Source organism: Argopecten irradians, chromosome 2 (genome assembly GCF_041381155.1).
Source record: "Argopecten irradians isolate NY chromosome 2, Ai_NY, whole genome shotgun sequence".
Classification (NCBI taxonomy): domain Eukaryota; kingdom Metazoa; phylum Mollusca; class Bivalvia; order Pectinida; family Pectinidae; genus Argopecten; species Argopecten irradians.
This window is the reverse complement of record NC_091135.1, coordinates 10927397-10954989: the sequence shown is the minus strand read 5'-3', so window position 1 is coordinate 10954989 and position 27593 is coordinate 10927397. Positions and strand designations below refer to the sequence as shown.

Sequence of the window (27593 nt, the reverse complement as noted above, 5' to 3'; positions counted from 1 at the left end):
TCATCTCTATCACAGTTTTATTTAAATTAGAGGTACACATATTCCAGACGTTTTACATTATTTTATACAAAAAAAGATCTAATTAGAATAAATCTGTAAATATCATTAAAAACAGATTAAACTCATTTACACTCATTTTCATTGTTTTACAGAATATGAAGTGAAAAATAAGTACTTTAAAGTGCATTCCATCTTGACATCCTGTATAACTTAAAAATCATACATGGCGAGTTTCCATTTTGTTACATTTATTCTTGACCGCACGAATCTTTCCATCATAACCCCAAGCAAAACCAAAAAGGTGAGGCTAGCAAAGTTTCCCATTTTTCTAATATTTTTCTCTTGTGCATACAATTGTATAGGTGTTCCAGTATAATAACAACAAAGTTGGGATTGAGATACCTTCATGTTTTTTTTTCTACCATTCTGTTCTCAATCATACAGGTCGCCACATAATATTTTGCGATGAAGAAAACGTTTGCAATATAGAAAGTGAGCGGCATGTTTGGGTAAAATCCAAGTAGATGAACGGTTTCCATGTGGTAATGTAACAGATACTCAGGAGCGTTAGTCACTACAGTAGAATTCTGCCCCAATGAATCAGAACACCAAAGCCATGTCCTTATCTTTCTTCTCACGTGATCTCAGCAGCTGACAATACAAAACAAAACGATTTACACACAGATCAGAAAAACAGGTAAGTTTCAAATTATCAGATGTTTTAAAGAGAATTGCTTATAAATAAAACGAATGAAAGTTATTTTACTTTGACTGAATATAAGTAGAAGCGATCTGCCTACTATTATAATTCATCAGTTTGGAAATTTATGAGAGAAAAAAAAGTAATAAAAGAGAGTATCCATCTTCAGATTATTTGGGTCATATCGCACGGCCTGAACCAATGATTTCTTATATATACCATTACGATGTTCCTTTCATTGAAAAGACTGCACTTTGATTCAAAGTCTTTGTGATACTACTGTAAAACAGTACACCTGTAAAGCCCCATGTTTCCATGATCATCATTCGTTATCGCTGTTTAGCTGACAATTGGCGTAGTCGCAAAAAATGAAACAGATCATATTTTGAATAAACAGGTCGTATTTTAACTAAAAATAACGAAATTTTGGACTTGCGTCAATAAACGGTATTTATGGAAAGGATAGATGGACACAGAGTGATATCCAAAGGGAAGCATTGATGTTATATACCTTATTTAGCACTGATGTTATATACCTTATTTAGCACTGATGTTATATACCTTATTTAGCACTGATGTTTGTTAGTTGCTTGATGAACTTCCTCTCGCGTAACGTTCCCGTTTTAGGATCATATTTGTTCAGAGGCCCTCCTGTGAGTTTGTGGGACGTACTTTCGACGGCAATGTTTCGTCCACTGAAAGTCTAAAATAAAAAAATTCATATTCAAAATTCATAATATAAATAAAAGTGCACGAGTCTCCGTGTTGCGTACTTCTATGAATGTCCATGGTGCTAAGAGTAAAATATATCGATAATAGACAACCAAAAAACTGTATATGGCACAATAATTCCATTTCTTGCTATAGCTCGATGACGAAAGTGGTATTTATCAAAGAGAAACAATTGGCATACATTTATATGATGTTAGAGTCTGGAAAACTATAATGTTATATGCCCTTGTCATAGCTTTTAAGGTCATGGTCATTTAAAAAATTTGAGGAGCAGAGAAAATTTTGTATTTCCAAAGGGAGAACCCATTTCGCTGATGGCAACTGCCTTACATGGCTTGGTAGTGGTGACTCGAAAGATAAGTTCAACAAGGTTAGTTTTTTCAATAATAGATACCGATGTTAAAATAATAAAACGATATACTTTTTTTTGTAGAATTGGTTTCCGGTGAACAAGCTATAAACAATCATGTCACAGTCATAGAGTGATCAGGGTTTTTTTTTATTGCCGATGCGTCATTTACCACTGTATGAAAAACTAAAAGCAAATAAACCTACATAGCAAATCCTATAAGACAGATCCTCATAGATTGAAGTGCGTACATACTACTACATATAGAAACATTGAGTTCCCGTTTCAATCATTCCTAAAACAAATCAATAAGTCCCTGACCCCGCTGGTATTTTATGAGACGATGATAGGAAGTCCCTTTGACGCTTCAATTGGAACCGAGAACTGTGAAGATCTCGACATAACACGAGAAGACCTTTCAGATATTATTTTTGTCAGCTATAGAAATCGGAGATATGGTGTGTTCTCAAGGTCTGCTGAAAGATTCGCATACGTACAAATACCAATGAAGATTCTGGCAAATATGATAAAAAGAATATGGAAGTAACCTATCATTCGCGCCTTTCCATTTTAATTTTTCGATATTTGATTCATTTAGTCATTTGGTTTATATGGTAACATACCTTGAAGCTTGATTTATAATATCAATCTATGTTGTATAATATTAATAGAGATATGGATGACAAAGTTAAATATTTTGCTTTGTAATATTTTGCGATCTATACAATGTAGCGTATGGCTAATGTAATATTTGACAATCTATACAATGTAGCGTATGACTGTAATATAATATTTGACGATCTATACAATGTAATGTATGACTGTAATGTAATATTTGATGATCTATACAATGTAATGTATGATGTAATGTAATTTTTTGACGATCTATACAATGTAGTGTATGACTGTAATGTAATTTTTTGACGATCTATACAATTTAATGTATGAGTCACTGTAATGTAATATTTGTCTGTAATGTATGTAATGTATATTTGATGTCTAATAAATGTAATGTATATTGGACTATACAATGTTGTATGATGTGTGTATATTATGTACTAATCTATACAATGTAATGTATGACTGTAATGTGATATTTGATGATCTATACAATGTAGTGTATGACTGTAATGTGATATTTGATGATCTATACAATGTAGTGTATGACTGCAATGTAATATTTTGTATTTGTAAGATAAGCCTATACTCTAAGATTATATCTTGTTCCGTTTTAGCCATGCAAATGCTTATTTGGTGATTTCTGTATTTTTATATCTGATGCCTTCGTTGGTTCATAATTGATGATCTGTTGTATCATATTAATTGATGTCATGTTGCTATGAAATATTTGATATCCCATGGTTGTATTATCATATTTAATGACAATGCATCATGTTATATTTGAAACACCATTTTTCTATTGTTATGTTTGATGACAAGGTAGTATTTAATATTTGATATTCCAAAGATGTATTGTTACAATTGTTGGCTTAATTCATGGTATGTATTAATTGGTAACTATTGGTAGCATTATTTAATTTTGATTTTCTGTTTTGTTATATGTTGGCATTTGAGAACATGTCATTTTTTAAGCATTTTTGTCACCATTTTTCGAATTTTAGGGAATGAAAATATATTTGTTCGAAAATTTGTGTGAATATCTATAGTGGATTCTTATTAAATTTTGCAAACAAACTCTCTTTTGAATTAAAGAAAAAAACACCATCAATGCTTATAATTTATTTATCAGACTTTTTTATGAAATAAAATTTGAAATGCCATTGATTTTCAAGGGATTTTTTCCTGAAATAATCATGTAACAAGAAAAAACACCACTTTAGTGCGTAACAAACAACATATTTATTAATTGCATTTATTAATTAATTCATTAAAAATTTATTATCCTTTGTTATGTTGTAATTATTAATGACTTAGGTGTAATATTTGATGTACATATGTGGCGACGATGACTCAGTGTGTAATTGGTATATATACGTACCGTCGTGTGGAGTGCCTTAAGGTCAGTACTGTGGAAGGTCTCACTGTAACAAACAAATGATCAATAGAAACTACAATTTCTCACTAACGTTTTACTTCCAGTACTTCCTTCATTACCCTTTAACAATCCAAGTCAATTTCAGAATATATATGGATGAAAAAAGCTGCTTTCATCATATTTTTCAAAAGCCAAATTCTGGGGAAATTGAAATTTTAAAAAGCCAAGTTAATTTTAGAATATATGGATGAGAAAAGCTGTGTCAACCATTTTTTTTAAAGCCAAATTTGGGGGAATATTGAAATTTTAACAATCCAAGTCAATTTCAGAATATATGGATGAAAAAAGCTGCTTTTCAAAAGCCAAAATTATTTTACCTTGAAAATACAATAAGAATACTTTAAAATACAAAAAAGAATCCTTTACAACTTTAACATTTTAATAGATAGAATTAATGCTTAAAAAAGGGCAGTGAATTTATCTATTTCATTATGCGAAATTCATTGTATAAATTAAGTTAAAATGGTTTTTAAATAATTTGTAGTCAAGGACAGAAATTTTTTATCCAATTTGACATGGAATTCTAAATTTTTGACAAAAAGGTTACTGTTTTTCATATTGGTTAAATAGTAAGTGAATTGAGGATTTCTTGATAGAATTATTTTTTGTGCTTTATTATTTCATGAAATTAATTGAAAAATTAATCAATTTGAATTAAAATTAAAATTATATTTTGATGATTTAAAAAAAGAACAAAAACAAAAGACAAAGCAATGGAAATAATCTTAACTATTTTAAAAGTAACTAATTCACCCCTAAAATATCCCATTGGAATGTTCCAGGCTTAAATTAGAAGAGTTGAAATTTATTTCTAGGGGTAGATATGTTTCTTACCTTTCTTTGTACTTGGTCTGTAGCCTTGAGGCTTCGATAGAGAGTTCCTGTCTATCACCAGCAGCCTGATACAAAATAAAAAAAAATAATATAACATAAAATAGAAATATAATCTGAACTCAAATAGGACATAACAAAGCTAGCTATAATTACTGAAACAAATCCAGGTCAAGGTTCGATAGGTCAAGGTTAGGTGAAGTCACAATCAAGAATAAGAATCAATACAATATATTGTATATTTGAATTGCATGAGCTTATAGTAATAATACACTGAGATACAACGCCACAGTCAAAGTTCAGCCATAGTAGATAAATCCAGGGGACAGAACTCTATAAGCATTTGTAATAAGTCAATTATCGTATTCGCTGTAATTATGGCCCAGGGCTCTTAAAAAATTGTAACAAAGGGGGCGCTCATTAGTGAACTAAAATTTAAGTTTTGAATGAAAAAATTGCAGCCATATTTTAATTCTTTCTGTACTTATGACAAATTATCTGTTATAGTACACATACAATATATATATTTTAAACTTTGAGACATATCATTATGCAGTGATTCACAAGTAAAAGAATCTCAAATTCTTGAACTATGGGATAAACTGCTGATGTATATTGTTAACCTAGTTAAATCTATGTGAGGTGGTATTTACACAATTTCAACCCCTTCTCCAGAAAAGGGGAGGGGTGTTAACTACGGCAAATACGGTAACTCAACTTAATAAAGGCCATATAGAGAAATCAGGAAAAAGAAAGAATTTATTAAAAAAAAAAAGGAAAAATTTCCAAATTCAATTGCCTCTTACAATCATGCAATGGGGATTGAATATGCCTTGCCTGATTTAAGAATGTTAATATATTTATAAGTCGAATTGTTCCATTAAAAATTGTAATAGTAAAAAAACAAATAAAAAACAATAAATGCCAAACTACTGAATGTAACTTTGTTCTAGCCTACTTGTTAAATCAAATTATTGCTGTAAATAAATAATGGATGAAAACCTGGCTTTTTTACAGTGAAAACAGTTGTTAATATATAATCAATCAATATATTAGATATTTTCACCACAATCAGTTTAACAGGAACACAGAAGAGAAAGTCTATCTTCCAACCTAATAAGCTCTCGATGGTAAACACGCTCCTCAAGAGGATTAGTAAGTATGTAGCCGGCGATCTGTTGACTTCAAGGGCGTGATTACGTTACCATAACAGGACTTAATTCAAATTACATCTTATTTGTTGTCATAAATTTTTTTGCATCCCTCTGAGGTAGAAATAGAATAGTCCATGTATTTGTCTAGTTTATACCATTGTAACAGACAGGTGAGGAAGGATTGTATAAGAGATCTGGGACAGTTGAATGTTTGCTATGAGTCATAAGTACAAGAGTGTATGGGAATATAGCTTAGGCAACACATTTACTCACAACATGTCAATTTCATTGAAGTTTTATTCAGAATGGAAGATTTTTATGCAAGTTTTTCAGAATCATAAAATTTGATAGCATAAAAATCATTAAGCACAGTGCTATGACAGGAAATAAGAACTTCTTCAGACACAAAAATAAATACTTGTCACAGCCTCATGATCAATATATCACACCTTTACAATCTCCATACATTAGTCTCGATTTATCATCTAGAAATGGATGAAATATGATTCTAATACCATAGTCTGTCATAGCTATACGGAAAAACACCAAGAGAAATGTATACTAGGTAAGTATAAGATAAAGTGAGTGTTGACATCACCCATTTCAACCCTAGTGTATGATGTATTTTCCTAAAATTTTCAACAAACTTGACTTTTTGAATTCATATGCTAATAAACTTGATTTTTTTTAATTCATATGATGATAAACTTGACTTTTTGAATTCATTTGCTGATAAACTTGACTTTTTAATTCATATGCTGATAGACTAGACTTTTTGAATTCATTTGCTGATAAACTTGACTTTTTGAATTCATCTGATAAACTAGACTTTTTGGATTCAAATGCTGATAAATTTTACCATTTGAATTCACCTACCTGATTAATATTGTTATGATACTTTTGACTTTTAAATGATTTTTATTTTTCAAATAAACAAACATGTCAAATTATAATTTGACCTTGAATTGAAGACACTGACCTTCAAGAGGGCAAAGTTTGAAGTCCTGGCAACATAGTCAGCAAAGTCATTCATGGCCTTCTCCTTTTGCCTGTGGTTCTCGCGGATCTGTCAAACAATCGTGAAATTCAATGAAACACCAAGGAAACAAATTCATTTAATGTTAGTGTATTTTAATAATGTTCTCTGAGCTTCTTTTTCATAAACATTAGTTCAAAGGTGTGAAAAATATATTTTTGCTTAATGTGATGCCCAAAATCCATGCAATATCCTTATTCCTAATAATTTTGATATCCTTGTTCAGGATAAGACCAAAACAAAACCGGTGAGAGCTCAAAACAAACTTTTAATGCAAAGAGATATTTCTGATAAACACCTATTAACAGCCATGATCATGTAAGGGTATGACAGGTTTATTGGTGGAGGAAAGCTGGAGTACCCATAGAAAAACCACCAACCAGTGGTCAATATCTGGCAACTGCCCCACATGGGATTCAAACTCGTGACCCAGAGGTGGAAGGGTGATCAAACACCAAGATAAGTTGAAAAGCAATGTCTATCAATCCAAAAACCTCATGTAACACATTCTTCGGATTCTACAGCCATGGATAATAATGACAAACATCAGAATAAAGAAATAATAATACTGCAGGCTTTAGTGATATTAATAGATTACTAAGCCTATTATATTGGTATAAGTCACAACATGGACATCAGAAATTTCTTGAGATGTTTCAGATTTCATAAAAGATATTTGGTTTTTATTGGATTGTGTTGAACAAAAGGATATTACATTAGATTTACACAAGATTTAAACTGAATTCCGATCCATTCTCCTCTGCATATGTGCAGTGCGTATGTTTGTATAAGTATGCCAATTATATTTGTATGATATTCATATATTTGTGCAAATAAGTTGAAAAACTAAATGCAATAAAATAATTTGAATTTGAATTCATATCTAGCTTGTATGGTATTACATGGTAAGTGGTTTGGCCTGTAAGGGGCCAGTCCTAAAGATTATTCATCACTATTTCACCATTTTCAGTGTTGGTTTTTTTTGGATAAAAATGCACAAAATCCTTTTATTTCCGCAGAAGTAGGATTCTGGATATCTAATAACTGGAATATTTGGCCCTGTCTCTCTAGATCTTGTAGAACGACCAGACCTATCTAGATCTTGTAGAATATTACAGAGTTATCTGCCCTTGCGGGTAGGTATTGATTGTGATGTCGTGTGTTTGCAAGCGTAACATCATACTTTTTGGAGAAATCAACGTGAATTCTGCTCACAAAATAACGTAACAATCGATACCTCCATGCAAGGGAGCTTACTCTGTAATATGCAAAGACGGAATACTTGATACCTAGCACTCACCTCAGCATAGAACTCCTGTTCGTCGAGGACATCTTGATTCTGTTGGGCCTCCAGTAGCTCCTGTTGTGTCCCGGACACAATGTGGACACGCTCCTCTATCGCCCTGGAGATGGCCTCTATGGCCTCAAGGTCAGGTGTCACAGGTCGAACCTGTTCCTCACTCAGTTCTGCAATCACTTCATTCCACACCTCTCCCATCTATTATTACATAAAGAAGTATTATTTTCATTCATTCATCCCTATAGATACATTTAAGCTCTTCTGAATCAAAGACTGGACCAGTCCAATATGAAATTTCAGGGGTGAATGAGTTACAGGTTTTGGAACATACAAAGACCTTTGTTAAATATTCTTTACACAATGATGATTAGATGATTTTCTGTAAGTTTAGATTATTCCTAGTACCAAAGTCCCCTCATAAAGATTAAAAATGTAAGATATAAGATATAACCAATTTGGGTGAAAATGATGATTGAGAAATTAAAGGGTACACATATTTTAGAAATAAAGATATGTGTTACCTTAAAGTCCAGGTATTTCTCCACGACAGTCAAGGTCACATGGTCATCAACAGTCAGACCAGGTAGGTCAGTAAACCCTGAAATATAAAAATATTGATATGTAACCGAGGCTTGACCAATGGTCAGTGAGAACAGATAGAGATTACCAAGGAGTGGCCAGTGAAATTAAAGAGAAAATTCAAGAAGATTGATATAAAATCAATCAGTATAAACAAAATGTTCTCACCGATTTTACAGAAGATGGAGTAGATTTTGGCCCTCATATTTTCGGACACGTCCACTATAGCCTGGCTGGGGTTGGAGGCTGGCTGTGGAATAACTCCTTGTTTCTCCTGTAGGACGCCCATCAGAGGCCTTGTGTGGTCCATGATGGCACCATCCTTAGTCCGCCTTACACCAAGCTCACGCTCCTCGTTACGGAAGATGTCACAGAACAGATGTGGGGCAGAGGCGTTATCTTTTCCACGCCAGGTGAGGACGTGATGGATGGTCTTAGGGTTCTCACACAGGTCCAATAGACAGCCCAGGATCAGGTTATGCATGTTCTTAGGACACACCTACAGGTAAATAGATAAAGGCATAAACCAATCATAGATTTAAGATATACCTACAGGTAAATAGATAAAGACATAAACCAATCATAGATAAAGGACATACCTACAGGTAAATAGATAAAGGACATACCTATAGGTAAATAGATAAAGGCATAAACCAATAATAGACTTAGGACACACCTACAGGTAAATAGATAAAGGCATAAACCAATAATAGACTTAGGACACAACTACAGGTAAATAGATAAAGGCATAAACCAATAATAGACTTAGGACACAACTACAGGTAAATAGATAAAGGCATAAACCAATAATAGACTTAGGACACACCTATAGGTAAATAGATAAAGGCATAAACTAATAATAGACTTAGGACACACCTTCAGGTAAATAGATAAAGGCATAACCCAATAATAGACTTAGGACACATCTACAGGTAAATAGGATAAAGGCGTAAACCAATAATAGACTTAGGACACAACTACAGGTAAATAGATAAAGGCATCAACCAATAATAGACTTAGGACACAACTACAGGTAAATAGATAAAGGCATAACCCAATAATAGACTTAGGACACAACTACAGGTAAATAGATAAAGGCATAAACTAATAATAGACTTAGGACACACCTTCAGGTAAATAGATAAAGGCATAAACCAATAATAGACTTAGGACACAACTACAGGTAAATAGATAAAAACATAAACCAATGATAGACTTAGGACACAACTACAGGTAAATAGATAAAGGCATAAACCAATAATAGACTTAGGACACAACTACAGGTAAATAGATAAAGGCATAAACCAATAATAGACTTAGGACACAACTACAGGTAAATAGATAAAGGCATAAACCAATCATAGATTTATGATAAACCTACAGGTAAATAGATAAAGGCATAAACCAATAATAGATAAAGGACATACCTACAGGTAAATAGATAAAGGCATAAACCAATAATAGATAAAGGACATACCTACAGGTAAATAGATAAAGGCATAAACCAATAATAGACTTAGGACACAACTACAGGTAAATAGATAAAGGCATAAACCAATAATAGACTTAGGACACAACTACAGGTAAATAGATAAAAACATAAACCAATAATAGATAAAGGACATACCTACAGGTAAATAGATAAAGGCATAAACCAATCATAGATTTAGGACACAACTACAGGTAAATAGATAAAGGCATAAACCAATCATAGATAAAGGACATACCTACAGGTAAATAGATAAAGGCATAAACCAATAATAGACTTAGGACACAACTACAGGTAAATAGATAAAGGCATAAACCAATAATAGACTTAGGACACACCTATAGGTAAATAGATAAAGGCATAAACAAATAATAGACTTAGGACACACCTTCAGGTAAATAGATAAAGGCATAACCCAATAATAGACTTGGGACACATCTACAGGTAAATAGGATAAAGGCATAAACAAATAATAGTCTTAGGACATACCTACAGGTAAAAAGGGTTCAAATGGATACTCTATAAATGAATTTTTGAGAACACTAAAGTACACAGTACTCCGTTGAAGAAAAAAACCACATCGTTGGTGCAGATCTTGTTTATAACCCTACTAAACATTCCATTTGAAATCAAGTTTGAAAGTTCCTTAAGATAAATTACAGTTAATATGGTATGGATTTAAAGTTAATGAAATAGGACAGTCATTTACTACTTCACAAACAAACAATCTGTTTTTCTCTCTTTCGCCAAACATCAGCTTTGAGCATTTGATATTTAATTCTGTCAACTGTCAAGTTAAATCAATAAGCATTTGATTATGAATGTTGAGTGATATCAGAGTTAATCGTTAGCATGCTGCCGAGTGTCTGATAGAGTTCCTACAACACTGGGGATATCAATCATCATCTGCAAATTACACTGCAATCTCCCTGTTTTTTTATCACTTACTTAAATCAATTATGTCAAGCTCTCATTAATTTTAAGAGCAACCTTTAGGTTTTTATAGGGTTTGCGTGCCTTGATGGTGGAAAAAAGTTTGGAATATACAGAGAAAACCCATCGATGGTCAGCGTCTAGCAAGTGGCCTATGTGGATACTAAAATATCTAGGGCGAAGGGGTGGAGGGCTAGTGGTAAAATGTCAGACACCTTAACTCTCTGGTCACAGTGACCAAGAGGTGGAGGGCTAGTGGTAAAATGTCAGACACCTTAACTCTCTGGACAAAGTGACCAAGAGGTGGAGGGCTAGTGGTAAAATGTCAGACACCTTAACTCTCTGGACAAAGTGACCAAGGGGTGGAAAGCCAGTGGTAAAATGTCAGACACCTGAACCCTCTGGACAAAGTGACCAAGAGGTGAAGGGCCAGTGGTAAAATGTCAGACACCTTAACTCTCTGGACACAGTGACCAAGAGGTGGAGGGCTAGTGGTAAAATGTCAGACACCTTAACTCTCTGGACACAGTGACCAAGAGGTGGAGGGCTAGTGGTAAAATGTCAGACACCTGAACTCTCTGGTCACAGTGACTAAGAGGTGGAGGGCTAGTGGTAAAATGTCAGACACCTTAACTCTCTGGGTCACAGTGACCAAGAGGTGGAGGGCTAGTGGTAAAATGTCAGACATCTTAACTCTCTGGACAAAGTGACCAAGAGGTGGAGGGCCAGTGGTAAAATGTCAGACACCTTAACTCTCTGGACAAAGTGACCAAGAGGTGAAGGGCTAGTGGTAAAATGTCAGACACCTTAACTCTCTGGACAAAGTGACCAAGGGGTGGAGGGCCAGTGGTAAAATGTCAGACACCTGAACTCTCTGGACAAAGTGACCAAGAGGTGAAGGGCCAGTGGTAAAATGTCAGACACCTGAACTCTCTGGACAAAGTGACCAAGAGGTGGAGGGCCAGTGGTAAAATGTCAGACACCTTAACTCTCTGGTCACAGTGACCAAGAGGTGAAGGGCTAGTGGTAAAATGTCAGACACCTTAACTCTCTGGTCACAGTGACCAAGAGGTGGAGGGCTAGTGGTAAAATGTCAGACACCTTAACTCTCTGGACAAAGTGACCAAGAGGTGGAGGGCTAGTGGTAAAATGTCAGACACCTTAACTCTCTGGACAAAGTGACCAAGAGGTGGAGGGCCAGTGGTAAAATGTCAGACACCTTAACTCTCTGGACAAAGTGACCAAGAGGTGGAGGGCCAGTGGTAAAATGTCAGACACCTTAACTCTCTGATCACAGTGACCAAGAGGTGGAGGGCCAGTGGTAAAATGTCAGACACCTTAACTCTCTGGTCACAGTGACCAAGAGGTGAAGGGCCAGTGGTAAAATGTCAGACACCTTAACTCTCTGGACACAGTGACCAAGGGGTGGAGGGCCAGTGGTAAAATGTCAGACACCTTAACTCTCTGGTCACAGTGACCAAGAGGTGGAGGGCCAGTGGTAAAATATCAGACACCTTAACTCTCTGGTCACAGTGACCAAGAGGTGGAGGGCTAGTGGTAAAATGTCAGACACCTTAACTCTCTGGTCACAGTGACCAAGAGGTGGAGGGCTAGTGGTAAAATGTCAGACACCTTTAACTCTCTGTACAAAGTGACCAAGAGGTGAAGGGCCAGTGGTAAAATCTCAGACACCTTAACTCTCTGGACACAGTGACCAAGAGGTGGAGGGCTAGTGGTAAAATGTCAGACACCTTAACTCTCTGGACAAAGTGACCAAGAGGTGGAGGGCCAGTGGTAAAATGTCAGACACCTTAACTCTCTGGACAAAGTGACCAAGAGGTGAAGGGCCAGTGGTAAAATGTCAGACACCTTAACTCTCTGGACAAAGTGACCAAGGGGTGGAAAGCCAGTGGTAAAATGTCAGACACCTGAACCCTCTGGACAAAGTGACCAAGAGGTGAAGGGCCAGTGGTAAAATGTCAGACACCTTAACTCTCTGGACAAAGTGACCAAGAGGTGGAGAGCCAGTGGAGGACGAGTATAAAATATCTTATGCCTTTAACCACAAAATGTTATTGTAATGTTGCAACATAATTTCTGTTATCAAGGTATAAAATGCTTTATGTCAATCAACCACAGCCTGTCTTGGTTTGGCAATGTACAGTACAAGTGACCAATAAATATCCAAGGTCGAATTCCAATATCCTCCTGATCCACGCCAGTGTGGCTAATGTCAGTGTTATTTAAAAGCCAATAGGATAGAGGGAGGGGTTTTGATTGAAGGGATGGCATGGACAGAGGTGATTGTAACTAAGGGATGGGGTGGAGGGAGGGGTTTTGATTGAAGGGATGGCATGGACAGAGGTGATTGTAACTAAGGGATGGGGTGGAGGGAGGGGTTTTGATTGAAGGGATGGCATGGACAGAGGTGATTGTAACTAAGGGATGGGGTGGAGGGAGGGGTTTTGATTGAAGGGATGGAATGGACAGAGATGATCGTAACTAAGGGATGGGATGGAGGGAGAGAATGATACTTAGAGGGATGGGATGTTATGAAGGGTTTTTAATTTAGGGATGAGGTTAATTGTAGGGGTTCAATTAAGGAAGGGGAGAGCAAGTTTAAGAGATGGGTATGCACAAAAAGGGCATGGAGTAGAAAAGTAAAAAGGGGTTTAGGGTTGATCTTACCTCTAGTAGATCTATCAATAGGAACACGCCTTCTTTCTCCAGGAAATAATCCTCTGTTCCATAACAGTTGACAATGGAACACCTGTATAAAAGATAAACAAACCATTGTTTTGAAAATGAACATGATTATGATACATGTTGTTAGGGTTACATATCAAAGAAACGTAAATAACATGCAATGGTTAAAGATGCTCCACCCCCGACAGAGCATAAATGATATTCATCATTTGAACAATAATTGGTGTTTAATCGTGTGTATATATGTCTAATTAACACAAAAAATAATTTATTTTGCTTTTGGTGTATGCGCAATCAGTACTTCATTCCATATAGGATATAGTGCCATGGAATTTTTTCGGGATGCAATTAATTATTTTTCATATTTTTTACTTGAAGTAAAATTAGAAGCTCAAACTTTTCAATGGTGGTAATGGTGTAAAGTAAGTAACTTTTGTAACTTTAGAAAAATACTAAATCGTCTGCTCCTGTTTTTGATAGTGAAAAAAATACCATTTGTCAGCGGTGGAGCATCTTTAAATACTGAGAAAATGATTGTAAACATCATCTTCGTTTACAAACTGTATAGTTTTCTCGATTTACTGTTTTGGAACTTATTTGCAAGGGTTTAATTTTCCCAAATATCTTTCTAGCCTTTTAAACTCCCATTCTTATGACAGGCTATAATACTTGAAACCATGATATTTTGCAAGGTATTAAATTTTGCGATTTTGGATAGATGCGCGAATCAAGCGAAAGTAAAACCCTCGTGAATATTAGCAACTACAGTACATGAATAAAATACGTTTGAAAAAAAATAGTCCATTGTGAAACTGATATGACCTTTGTCCTTAAGGTCAAGGTCACAGTCACCTAAAGTATTCACAGTAAAGAACTGCTAAGTTGTAAAGTGGCACTTTTTTTCAAGAGAGGGTTTTCAGTATTTTTTGTGGTATGTTGTTGGTTAATTCACTATGGCAAGGAGCTACACCAGAAAGATTGGTGAAATATAAACTCCTTCCAAAGAAATGGGAATAAGTATTTTTCAAATCCCGAGACAGTGGGGTGGAATTGGCACCCACTGCTGTCGCTGAATGGGTTTTATATTTCTTGTTACATTAACACTGTAATGATAAGGAGTATCATCTGCATTCTTTATACTCAAATATTCTCACAGCTTCCAAAAACGTGCGTCTGCCATCTGGACCCAATAAGTGTTCACTTTGTGTGAAGAATAAGGTGGTTCGGGTCACAATCGACAGCCATAACTTAAATAGTACAATGGAAGCCCTGATAAGCTTTCTGGCACAAACAAACACTCAACTGACAACATATACTATCTCAAAATCTATCTCTAGGGCAGATTAACATGCCTCATAGACTTCTGTTGGCAGATGTATAATGAACGGAATATCTTTTTAACATATTTACAACATAGGATTTATATCCCCAGTTGATTTGTTAAACACCACAATTCAACATGCTTGTTTATATGGCACTTGTTCAATGAAATTCCCTAAAAATACACTAAAAGGAAATAACACTGCCTGTCGGTAATTAAGAACAAAATCCTAGATCTAAGTGAACTTTGAGAAATCCATCGAGTTAGGAGTATTTAATTGACCAGAAATTGACTATATAGGTTTGTTATAGACAGGTGTCACCCTACTAAGGTTTGTTATAGACAGGTGTCACCCTACTAAGGTTTGTTATAGACAGGTGTCACCCTACTAAGGTTTGTTATAGACAGGTGTCACCCTACTAAGGTTTGTTATAGACAGGTGTCACCCTACTAAGGTTTGTTATAGACAGGTGTCACCTACTAAGGTTTGTTATAGACAGGTGTCACCCTACTAAGGTTTGTTATAGACAGGTGTCACCCTACTAAGGTTTGTTATAGACAGGTGTCACCCTACTAAGGTTTGTTATAGACAGGTGTCACCCTACTAAGGTTTGTTATAGACAGGTGTCACCCTACTAAGGTTTGTTATAGACAGGTGTCACCTTACTAAGGTTTGTTATAGACAGGTGTCACCCTACTAAGGTTTGTTATAGACAGGTGTCACCCTACTAAGGTTTGTTATAGACAGGTGTCACCCTACTAAGGTTTGTTATAGACAGGTGTCACCCTACTAAGGTTTGTTATAGACAGGTGTCACCCTACTAAGGTTTGTTATAGACAGGTGTCACCCTACTAAGGTTTGTTATAGACAGGTGTCACCCTACTAAGGTTTGTTATAGACAGGTGTCACCCTACTAAGGTTTGTTATAGACAGGTGTCACCCTACTAAGGTTTGTTATAGACAGGTGTCACCCTACTAAGGTTTGTTATAGACAGGTGTCACCCTACTAAGGTTTGTTATAGACAGGTGTCACCCTACTAAGGTTTGTTATAGACAGGTGTCATCCCTACTAAGGTTTGTTATACCTACAGGTGTCACCCATACTAAGGTTTGTTATAGACAGGTGTCACCCTACTAAGGTTTGTTATAGACAGGTGTCACCCTACTAAGGTTTGTTATAGACAGGTGTCACCCTACTAAGGTTTGTTATAGACAGGTGTCACCCTACTAAGGTTTGTTATAGACAGGTGTCACCCTACTAAGGTTTGTTATAGACAGGTGTCACCCTACTAAGGTTTGTTATAGACAGGTGTCACCCTACTAAGGTTTGTTATAGACAGGTGTCACCCTACTAAGGTTTGTTATAGACAGGTGTCACCCTACTAAGGTTTGTTATAGACAGGTGTCACCCTACTAAGGTTTGTTATAGACAGGTGTCACCCTACTAAGGTTTGTTATAGACAGGTGTCACCCTACTAAGGTTTGTTATAGACAGGTGTCACCCTACTAAGGTTTGTTATAGACAGGTGTCACCCTACTAAGGTTTGTTATAGACAGGTGTCACCCTACTAAGGTTTGTTATAGACAGGTGTCACCCTACTAAGGTTTGTTATAGACAGGTGTCACCCTACTAAGGTTTGTTATAGACAGGTGTCACCCTACTAAGGTTTGTTATAGACAGGTGTCACCCTACTAAGGTTTGTTATAGACAGGTGTCACCCTATTAAGGTTTGTTATAGACAGGTGTCACCCTACTAAGGTTTGTTATAGACAGGTGTCACCTACTAAGGTTTGTTATAGACAGGTGTCACCTACTAGGTTTGTTATAGACAGGTGTCACCCTACTAAGGTTTGTTATAGACAGGTGTCACCCTACTAAGTTTGTTATAGACAGTGTCACCTACTAAGGTTTGTTATAGACAGGTGTCACCCTACTAAGGTTTGTTATAGACAGGTGTCACCTACTAAGGTTTGTTATAGACAGGTGTCACCTACTAAGGTTTGTTATAGACAGGTGTCACCCTACTAAGGTTTGTTATAGACAGGTGTCACCCTACTAAGGTTTGTTATAGACAGGTGTCACCCTACTAAGGTTTGTTATAGACAGGTGTCACTCACCACCTACTAAGGTTTGTTATAGACAGGTGTCACCCTACTAAGGTTTGTTATAGACAGGTGTCACCTACAAGGTTTGTTTAGACAGGTACCTACTAGGTTTGTTATAGACAGGTGTCACCCTACTAAGGTTTGTTATAGACAGGTGTCACCCTACTAAGGTTTGTTATAGACAGGTGTCACCCTACTAAGGTTTGTTATAGACAGGTGTCACCCTACTAAGGTTTGTTATAGACAGGTGTCACCCTACTAAGGTTTGTTATAGACAGGTGTCACACCTACTAAGGTTTGTTATAGACAGGTGTCACCTACTAGGTTGTTATGCAGGTGTCACCTAAAGGTTTGTTATAGACAGGTGTCACCCTACTAAGGTTTGTTATAGACAGGTGTCACCCTACTAAGGTTTGTTATAGACAGGTGTCACCCTACTAAGGTTTGTTATAGACAGGTGTCACCCTACTAAGGTTTGTTATAGACAGGTGTCACCCTACTAAGGTTTGTTATAGACAGGTGTCACCCTACTAAGGTTTGTTATAGACAGGTGTCACCCTACTAAGGTTTGTTATAGACAGGTGTCACCCTACTAAGGTTTGTTATAGACAGGTGTCACCCTACTAAGGTTTGTTATAGACAGGTGTCACCCTACTAAGGTTTGTTATAGACAGGTGTCACCCTACTAAGGTTTGTTATAGACAGGTGTCACCCTACTAAGGTTTGTTATAGACAGGTGTCACCCTACTAAGGTTTGTTATAGACAGGTGTCACCCTACTAAGGTTTGTTATAGACAGGTGTCACCCTACTAAGGTTTGTTATAGACAGGTGTCACCCTACTAAGGTTTGTTATAGACAGGTGTCACCCTACTAAGGTTTGTTATAGACAGGTGTCACCCTACTAAGGTTTGTTATAGACAGGTGTCACCCTACAAAGGTTTGTTATAGACAGGTGGCACCCTACTAAGGTTTGTTATAGACAGGTGTCACCCTACTAAGGTTTGTTATAGACAGGTGTCACCCTACTAAGGTTTGTTATAGACAGGTGTCACCCTACTAAGGTTTGTTATAGACAGGTGTCACCCTACTAAGGTTTGTTATAGACAGGTGTCACCCTACTAAGGTTTGTTATAGACAGGTGTCACCCTACTAAGGTTTGTTATAGACAGGTGTCACCCTACTAAGGTTTGTTATAGACAGGTGTCACCCTACTAAGGTTTCTTATAGACAGGTGTCACCCAACTAAGGTTTGTTATAGACAGGTGTCAGCCTACTAAGGTTTGTTATAGACAGGTGTCACCCTACTAAGGTTTGTTATAGACAGGTGTCACCTTACTAAGGTTTGTTATAGACAGGTGTCACCCTACTAAGGTTTGTTATAGACAGGTGTCACCCTACTAAGGTTTCTTATAGGCAGGTGTCACCCTACTAAGTTTTGTTATAGACAGGTGTCATCCTTCTAAGGATTGTCAAGACAGGTGTGACTTTACCAAAATCTCTTGTATACTGTTTTTCATTAGTTATTTTCAGTACACTATCATATCTACTGGCTCACTGGTTGGCATGAAACCCAAAGCCTGTCTATAAAGGCAACCTGACTATAGTGACAACTTTTCTGTCTCCCCTTCAGTGGTTGTTATAGACAGGTTTGACTGTACTTACCACACACAGTCTACAGCGGCCAGAAGAAGACGATGGTGTCCCAGCCCACTGCCCAAAAGTTTGGAGTCTGTCATTAGGTAGTGAATGGTAACATCTACCCCACTGGTACCAAACAGCTCCTGTTACAGTAATTTTATATCTACTATAGGATACAGTTATGACAGAAGGAGATGGGATGACAAATTTAATTATATGAACAATTGTTTTGTGGCTAAAGTATATCTTACTGTATTAATGTACATAGCTATGAGGCTGAGTACAGGTAAATTATTAATGTTTGCCATCCAAGACTCCAAAATACAATTTTATAATTCAAACTTAGATTTATTGTTATGACATGTTGGATAGAAGGTTCATTAATCAAGACAGACTTGACCTACTTTTCTGTGCATGTCTCCGTCACACAAACACGACAAGATCAACAACATGTCCGACTGCATCTCAACATCAATGGCATCATCCTCGCTTTGGCTGCGGATGGCATTAGACAAGATGGCTGAAAAAGGAATTAAATAAGTTTTTATCAGGTTTTACAACATACAATCTTTGTTTGGGCCTGGCATCGGGTCCATAGAATAGACAAACCATCATAAGGGAGACAACTCTAAAACTTATGATGTTATTTTAATCACAATACAAAAGTGACAATAAACTATTGCATCAACATTAAACACTAAAATAACTACATATACGTAAAGTACCTTATTTCGATTCTATTAATAAAAAGTTGGAATTCTTATAATACCATTTTTAATAAAAAGTACGAAGTCTTATAATACCATTCTATAAGTTCTCCAACAATTTTAATTTCAAGGGAAAGAAAATTACTAAATATACCATTTTCTTGATTTGATATATTTATTTAGAGAAATAATTTAAGATAGATAAGTTACAATTTTATTGACATGAAAATTCTCACATACCTAATCTGTATCTTAAACTCTTTGATTTTCTAAATGAAATTAACAAAACACATGAATTTAAACAGATCTTCAAATAGTAGTTTGAGAGTTTGAATAGAATCATATTTTTGCTGCCAGGTAGCTATGATTATCTCCCTTTAATGGAATAGCCTCCCTTTGTATAAAATACTTACTTATGATCTGGTTAATTGCTCCTTGGTCAGCAAGATCCTGAATAACAACCTCATCACCCGTCGACACAACGCTCCGTAACAAACGTAGACAGTGTCGCATCTGGGCACGCTTGTTACCACGGCCACCTGTGCCATGTATACTGTTACCATGGCCACCAAAGTCCTCTGTCAAACAACAAACACAAACAGAATTCTTGGGGTTTCTTCAATAACTTAGTAATGAGATTCATCCCTGAAAGAATTTGCTTATTAGCTCTATACCCAGATATACCTGTACTACAGAGTAACAGAACACAGTAATAGAGGGTAATAAGGATATATTATACATAGGCGGTGTAACTAAATATAAAGAATTTCTCAAATAAGTTCAATAAATTGATAATTTACAGCAACTTATGGCATATCGAACTACAATAAAGTGTAAAACTAGCTCTCATGTAAGTTTCTGTATGGTGGTTGAATGGCTTGGAGGAGTGGTTTTCCACTGAGGAGTAATGTAAAGAGTGTATTTTGAATCATAACATCATATCAAAACCATGGCATATGCTATTTTATGACAAGGCAGTATGACATGGCAAAACCAGCCAATTGTTATAATCACACTTAATCTCACATGACCTTTAACATTATATTTTGTCTGTTACAATATCACGTGACCTTTACCTTTGTCTGTTTCAATCTGACATGACCTTCACCTTTGTCTTTTACAATCTCACATGACCTTTACCTTTGTTACAATCTCACGTGACCTTTACATTTGTCTTTTACAATCTCACATGACCTTTACCTTTGTTACAATCTCACGTGACCTTTACCATTGTCTGTTGGAATCACACTCAATCTCATGTGACCTTTACCTCAATTGTCTGTTACAATCTCATATGACCTTTACCTTTGTTACAATCTCACGTGACCTTTACCATTGTCTGTTGTAATCACACTCAATGTCACATGACGTTTACCTTTGCCGACACACCATTCCAGCAGTAACAGAATCCTGGTACTTCCTTGGCAGGTCATGTAATCCTCAATCATCAGTGGACACAGAGCACAGAGACATGACATCGCGTGTAGCTGTACCTCCTCAAACTGGGCAGATGTCCAGTCCCGAGGCCCCATGGTGTTCTCATTGGCTCGTACAAAACTGAACAACGACAACATCAGGTGGCCCTCCGACAAAACCTAAATAAAATAACAAAGTATTGGTCTACAATTCTGTATTTGCATATTACAGAGTTATCTGCCCTTGTGGTTAGATATTGATTGTGACGTCATGTGTTTGCGAGTGTAACGTCATACTTTCAGGAGAAAACGATGTGAATTGCGATCACAAAATAATGACATAACAATCAATACCTACCCACAAGGGTAATATGCAAAGACGGAATATATCTGTTTAATGAAATGTGTTTATATATATTCAAAAGTGAAACTAATAAAAACATGGGGAAATTTGTATGCAACAAAATGGAAAATGGAGAAGAAAAATTTTACTTTACCATCTGAGTAAGTGAGTATAATAGAAAGAATAAAGAGATAGTACCGTTTTATTAGAGAGTACCTACCGGAACAGCTGTTCTGTCTTTACTTAGGGTGACCAGGATGTTAAAAAGGAGTTTCTTCAGTTCAAAGTCTTCATGGTTTTTCATCAACTTCAAGTGTTTTACTAAGGCGTTGTGACTTTTCACTGTAACCAAATATAATGTGTTCATGCTCTGCCAAAATCCAGGCTATATACTGTACTATATATAGAGGATCATACTCGAGTGGCTATGTGATATGAAATTTATCATGAGTTCAATAATTTGATATGCCACGAACCTTTAGGAAAGTGGCATATCAAATTATTTAACGAGTTTGATAAATCTCATATCACATAGTCACGAGTGTAAGATTCTATTTATCACATAACTTTTATTAATAGAAATAAAAAATTTCGTCTCTATATGACATTTCTGTCTACTGAAACAATCATGCAACGTCATATATATATTATGACGTCAAAACTACCTTTGACGTCATAATAGTGTTATATCACATGTGTCTTACGATATTTATGACATGGTCGTATGACATGGCTGTACAGGCCAGTTATGTGATAGAACAAATTATGACTTAATACTGACATCTTCGTAAGCCCAATATTGTCAATGTGGCCTCAAGAGGTAATGTCCAAATACCAGGGAGCAACCCAAGATATAATTTTCATTTGTGTATTATTAAATATTATCTTATTTTTAACAAAAATCATTTCATTGGTTATATTTTAAAAACTTACAAACAAATCAAAATAAGGTACCGGTAGTCAAATTACTTTCAAGAAATGTTAGTTAATTTAATCGACCTTTAAATCCTCATCAAAGGGGAATAACTTTAAATTAAACAGAGACAAACACCTTTTTTCTCGAGACTTCTCATTACCTTCCTGGAATGTAGCGAAGAGAGTGAGCTGTTTAGCAAATCCTGTCTCCACGAATGGCGCGTTTGGACATTTAGTGGCGATCATTGTTGCTATGACAAGAAGATCGTTCCTCAGCTGACGGTCGTAATGGCTGTAGCCTTGAGTTAGCTGGTAGATGAAAGCATCTCGCAATTGGCTACAAAAAAATACCGTACATATATTAAATATTGTATAGTCACCTTAATCAACACAAATTTAGGAATGACAGATCTGGTGAAAAACAAATATATGTGTATGGCTTTTTTCACAAATAAATGGTATTTCTTTAAATTATTCTGTATTTAGTTATTACAGAGTTATCTGCCCTTGCCGGTAGGTATTGATTGTGACATCATGTGTTTGTGAGCGTAACGTCATACCTTTTGGAGAAAACAACTTGAATTGCACTCATAACATAATGATGTAACGATCGATACCTACCTGCAAGGGAGCTAACTCTGTAACATGCAAAGACGGAATATATACATTTATATACATAAGATTCGTGAAATATTTATCAATAGTAACAAATATCAGCATTGCATATTTGAATTGAAAACGGACAATGCTGCATGGGAATAAGAAACTAAGAAGACCAATCCTTAAAACCTCTGACTGTATGATATCATAATTTTATCCTGATTGACCAGCGCCGGTCACTTACTTGATACAGTTGAGGTTGTCCAGCTGTGTAGCGAGTTGACCCTGGTCACCAAACTCTAGTAGGTTCCATAAAATGTCAACAGAGCGGAACAACAACTGACCACTGGGGTCAGCATCAGTCATCCGTGAACAAATACGATTTCCAGCACCTACTCTCAACATCTGGTCACAGTTTTTGGCTGCATAACAAAAACAACGGAATGTATTATTCTATTTTTCTCATGATCAGATACAATAAAAAGTTTATGGTAAGGAAAGCATAGCTGGTTTGTGAGACTGGTCAGAGGTCGGTAGAATTCTGTGGATGGTTTACCAATATGTTGATAAGTCCAAAACTAGTCAGCACTTATATTGTTATGGTCATCTTAATTTACTTTTAATGCTTCCACATACCGTATTTCACCGCAAAGAACACCCCTCCCACAAATAAACCCCCCAACCTATTTTAACACATTTCCAGACTCAGGGGGGAATGTCTGCAAATAAGACCACCCCCTCCAACCTATTTTTCCGTTTACTGACTGATGGATTTGGTACCGTATTCCACTCAATAAATTAAAGACCTGTGAGTAAAACTCAGATCCTGGTCCCTTACCTGAATTTTTTGAGAAATGTTGGAGAACATCTAGAACAGCAAGTTTAATCTGTATGTCATTTTCTAGCAGGGCCAACGACTGAAACCAACAAAAATGTATCAATAACTGATAATAATATATTAATGATTTGAAAAATATTATCAAATAATTTGAAATACTTCAATATGAATTATGAATTATGAATTAATTCTCAATTCTAATTTAAATAGTAAATGAAATAATTAATTTTCTTGACCGTCAAATTATACTGTTAACATGAATATTTTCATGAGTGTTTCACGATTTGTATACAGTGTAAATATTTCGTGAAGTTGATATTTTCACGATAAATATGACCGTTAACCTTTTGTAACCTAGCTTCAGATAGACACAAAATATCAATCATTGGCAAAGGAAATTTTCGTGCTGAAAAGACTTTTGTGTAATAAGCATAAATCCCATCTCGCATTAATTTCCTCGTTCACAATATGATAACCATCAGTTTGAAATGATTCTTCATGCAGGGACACATAATTCCTAACCTTTACGAGCGTCTCCGAGACATCACTATTCTCTATGATGTTCTGGTTATAAGAAATCGAAGTAGGTTTGTGTTCTGTAAAAGAATAATTCAAATCATGTTTGAAATCTACAGTTATCAAAATAGCTAGAATACCAACAGAATTAAATACAGACTGAAAATATGAAAACTTTGTTGGTTTTCTTACTGATTTCTTTAGAAAATTGATTTATGACTTACTTTGTGGAATATTTTATGAAAGCCGAGTCCAAATTTGTTTCTATTAAGCACCCCCTTATTTGTTTCAATTTTTAAGTGCACAAGTGCTTATTGGGTTGAATACAGTACTACATTCCACCACTGTCAGATTACTGTGAGTTAATATTTCAAAGTCAAAGGGTTCTTAAATGAACAAAGCGATGAATTTCAAAAAGTTAAAATCAGTAACACAAAGATGTTTAGATAAAAGGTATTTTTATGATCAAATTTTTACACTTCTCAATTGAATATGCATATCACTTACTTTGTAGTTCTTGAGATGTCGGTTTCTCGGAGTAGAAGCTAACTAAGGTTTTACAAATCTGTTTTCTAACATCTCTGCTTGGAACTCTCATTAAATAAGCTACAAAAACAAATACAAACATTGTAATCAACACACATCTAAATGATTTTTTTTTGTTTCATTTTCACAAAGAGTTACATTTTTATAAAGAGATGCTTTTTCAAGATAAAAGTCAATTTCATATGAATGACAAAATTGACAATAATGGATATGTTGGTACCTTAAGCTCAACATAAACTAAAAATTTATAGTTATTTGGTACATGTATAATATTTACATGAATTATGCATCGAATTAGTATGAATTAACATTATTCAATATTTCTAAATGTACATATGTTATAATTAATACCTGTACACACAATAAACACATCTATTATTTAGCACGAAAATCTAAATATCATGAAAGAAAGGTATTTATAAAGTGTAAATAATTTTTTCTGATTACAACATATTACTATCGTACCAAGTTGAGACACAGATTCCGTTACAATTTGTTCGTAGATGAGCTCATCGGATGACTTCTCCTTCAGGAACGGCAGGCTGCAGATCTTTAGAATATCGCAGATGAGCGTCTCGTACATAGGTCGTTCCTGGGTTTTGTCTGAGCACACGTTCAGGACCTTACACACCTGTACTAAATCCTTCATTGGCTGAAAACTGGGTCAAGGAATTATACAGAAATTCTTTGAAAACATTATAATGTTGTTTGATAGCCTATATTCAAGCATTTAAGGATGACCTGTGTGAGTGAGGTTATATATTATCATATTTGCGGTGATTTTATGTATTTTGAAAGTTGCAGGAGATTAGCTTATTTTATGATAGCCTCATACTAGTTCATGTACAGATTTTGTAGTGTAACCTCACTGGAATACACTGCAAAAGAGTCTCAAGAAAAAGAAGACTGTAAAGTTGTTTTCAGGTTCGATTGTATCTTTATATTTTATCATTTGCAAAATCTACTGAGGAAACATATTCATAGAAACTTGAAAAAAAGTGCGAGACATACAAAGTAAAAAGACTTTTTACAAATAGTGATTGATTTTCATATAGCACATTTAGTACATGTACAATTAAGAAAAAAAGGATACAAATCCCTTTTCATAGTGTCTCACTAATCGTTGTAGTGCATTGATGTGACGGTCATACAACGTCACCTGGAAAACAGAAACATATGTTAGCAATAGCAACCTAAGAATGTAACATGTAATTAGATTTTATTAGTTGAAGATGCTCTACTACTGACAGAGCATAAACAATACTCACCATTTAAACAATTATTTAATTCAAATTAATTGTATATATATATGCTTATTTACATAAGAAAAGTAATATACCGGGGTGAAGTAATTTATTTTGCTTTTGGGGCACTTCATTCCATATCGGACATAGTGCCACAGAATTTTTATCTCTAAAGTCAAATGAGAAAGCTCAAACTTTTAAATGGTGGTTATGGTGTAAAGAAAGTAACTTTTGTAACTGCAGACAAATACAAATTTTTCTGCTTCTGTTTTTGAAAGGGTTATTAATACCATTTGTGGGCAGTGGAGCATCTTATAAAAATACATGTACACTGTATATGTATAATTATCTAGGAAGAAAATAAAAGTTGGGCATCTATAGACTTTATAAAAAGACTTACAGAATGTGGATCCGTCAGCAACTTCACAACTCTGTTCATGTTGATTGGTTGAAGCTTGGAACCCTGAAATATGTACACAATTTTATTTTCGATATAAAATCTGAAGCCTCCTTTAATTCACTAAATTGTGTAAGCTGAATGGATGATCAAATATGGTTGTCAGAACACCCTTTGGATAATGTTTTGTTATTTTATGATTTTTTTTATAATTTTATATCTTAAGACATGTGTATTTTGTCATATAAAAATCTACTGTATTTTTATGAATCTCCCAAAATATGAATGTTAATATTTCTGATGATTGTAATGCATCTCTTATATGCTATAACATTGTTGGCATAAACTGTCGCATGAGAAAATAAAACTGAAAACAGCATATTCCTGACTGAAAGTCAAATTATTTTCTAACCATTAAGCTTTGATAACATATCTGTGAGGTTCTTTGGCAGATAGCCTGCAAGCAATATATAGATCTACATGTATATTTTTTAATATGCAAAGAGAGTATGACATTTATAAAATGCTGTCAAGAAGCCACAAGCAATATATAGATCTACATGTATATTTTTTTAATATGCAAAGAGAGTATGACATCTATAAAATGTTGCCAAGAAACCATTGATAGTGCCAGCAATGCGAAAAACTAGAAATGCAATCGATGCTAGCAGAGAAACCGGGTTTGGGTTGATTTTTTGGTACTGTCAGTGTACTGTTCTAATAAATTATTTAGAATATATTATTCATTATCAAATTGATGTAGCCTACCTTAAGAAGTCCAATTTCTTCATCTGTAATTATGTGCTTTACGAGAGGAATAACAGGCTTGTCTGAAGTAACCGCCTGAGTCATGGTGTTTGTAGAAAACCCTGTGGGGTTATACATTTGTGTGGCAGCCATGTTTTGTTTACTGTTGAAAAATGTCAATCTTATATGTGTTTAAAATGTAACATTTCACGACACATCACAAAATAATGATACACATGTGAAGAAAAGTATCCCTTATTTATGATGGTAGATATGACTACTATATTATCGTCGTTAATTGGTAGAAGTCACTTTTAAAACAAATCAGCCTTCTCCGTGAGGCATTAAAGACGCCATTTTCTCTTCGTTGCTAGGTAAACAACCGGATGTACC

The 27593-nt window shown here is 35.3% G+C and overlaps 1 protein-coding gene across 1 annotated transcript; it reads right to left on the bottom strand.

Annotated features, from left to right (window-relative positions):
- On the bottom strand, positions 1 to 27590 carry LOC138314434 (cilia- and flagella-associated protein 69-like). The gene is made up of 23 exons (XM_069254759.1): positions 27222 to 27590; positions 26457 to 26519; positions 25906 to 25971; positions 25278 to 25464; positions 24774 to 24872; positions 24273 to 24346; positions 23751 to 23829; positions 23157 to 23334; positions 22474 to 22649; positions 21618 to 21739; positions 21015 to 21234; positions 20053 to 20217; positions 19337 to 19452; positions 18957 to 19075; positions 13848 to 13929; positions 8906 to 9236; positions 8680 to 8756; positions 8159 to 8356; positions 6802 to 6888; positions 4672 to 4736; positions 3781 to 3823; positions 1262 to 1403; positions 1 to 651 (listed from the first exon to the last, which is right to left on the bottom strand). Exons 1-22 carry the CDS (start codon positions 27351 to 27353, stop codon positions 1263 to 1265), a joined length of 2820 nt encoding a protein of 939 aa, XP_069110860.1. The 5' UTR covers positions 27354 to 27590; the 3' UTR covers positions 1 to 651; position 1262.
- Positions 27591 to 27593: the final 3 nt, after the last annotated feature.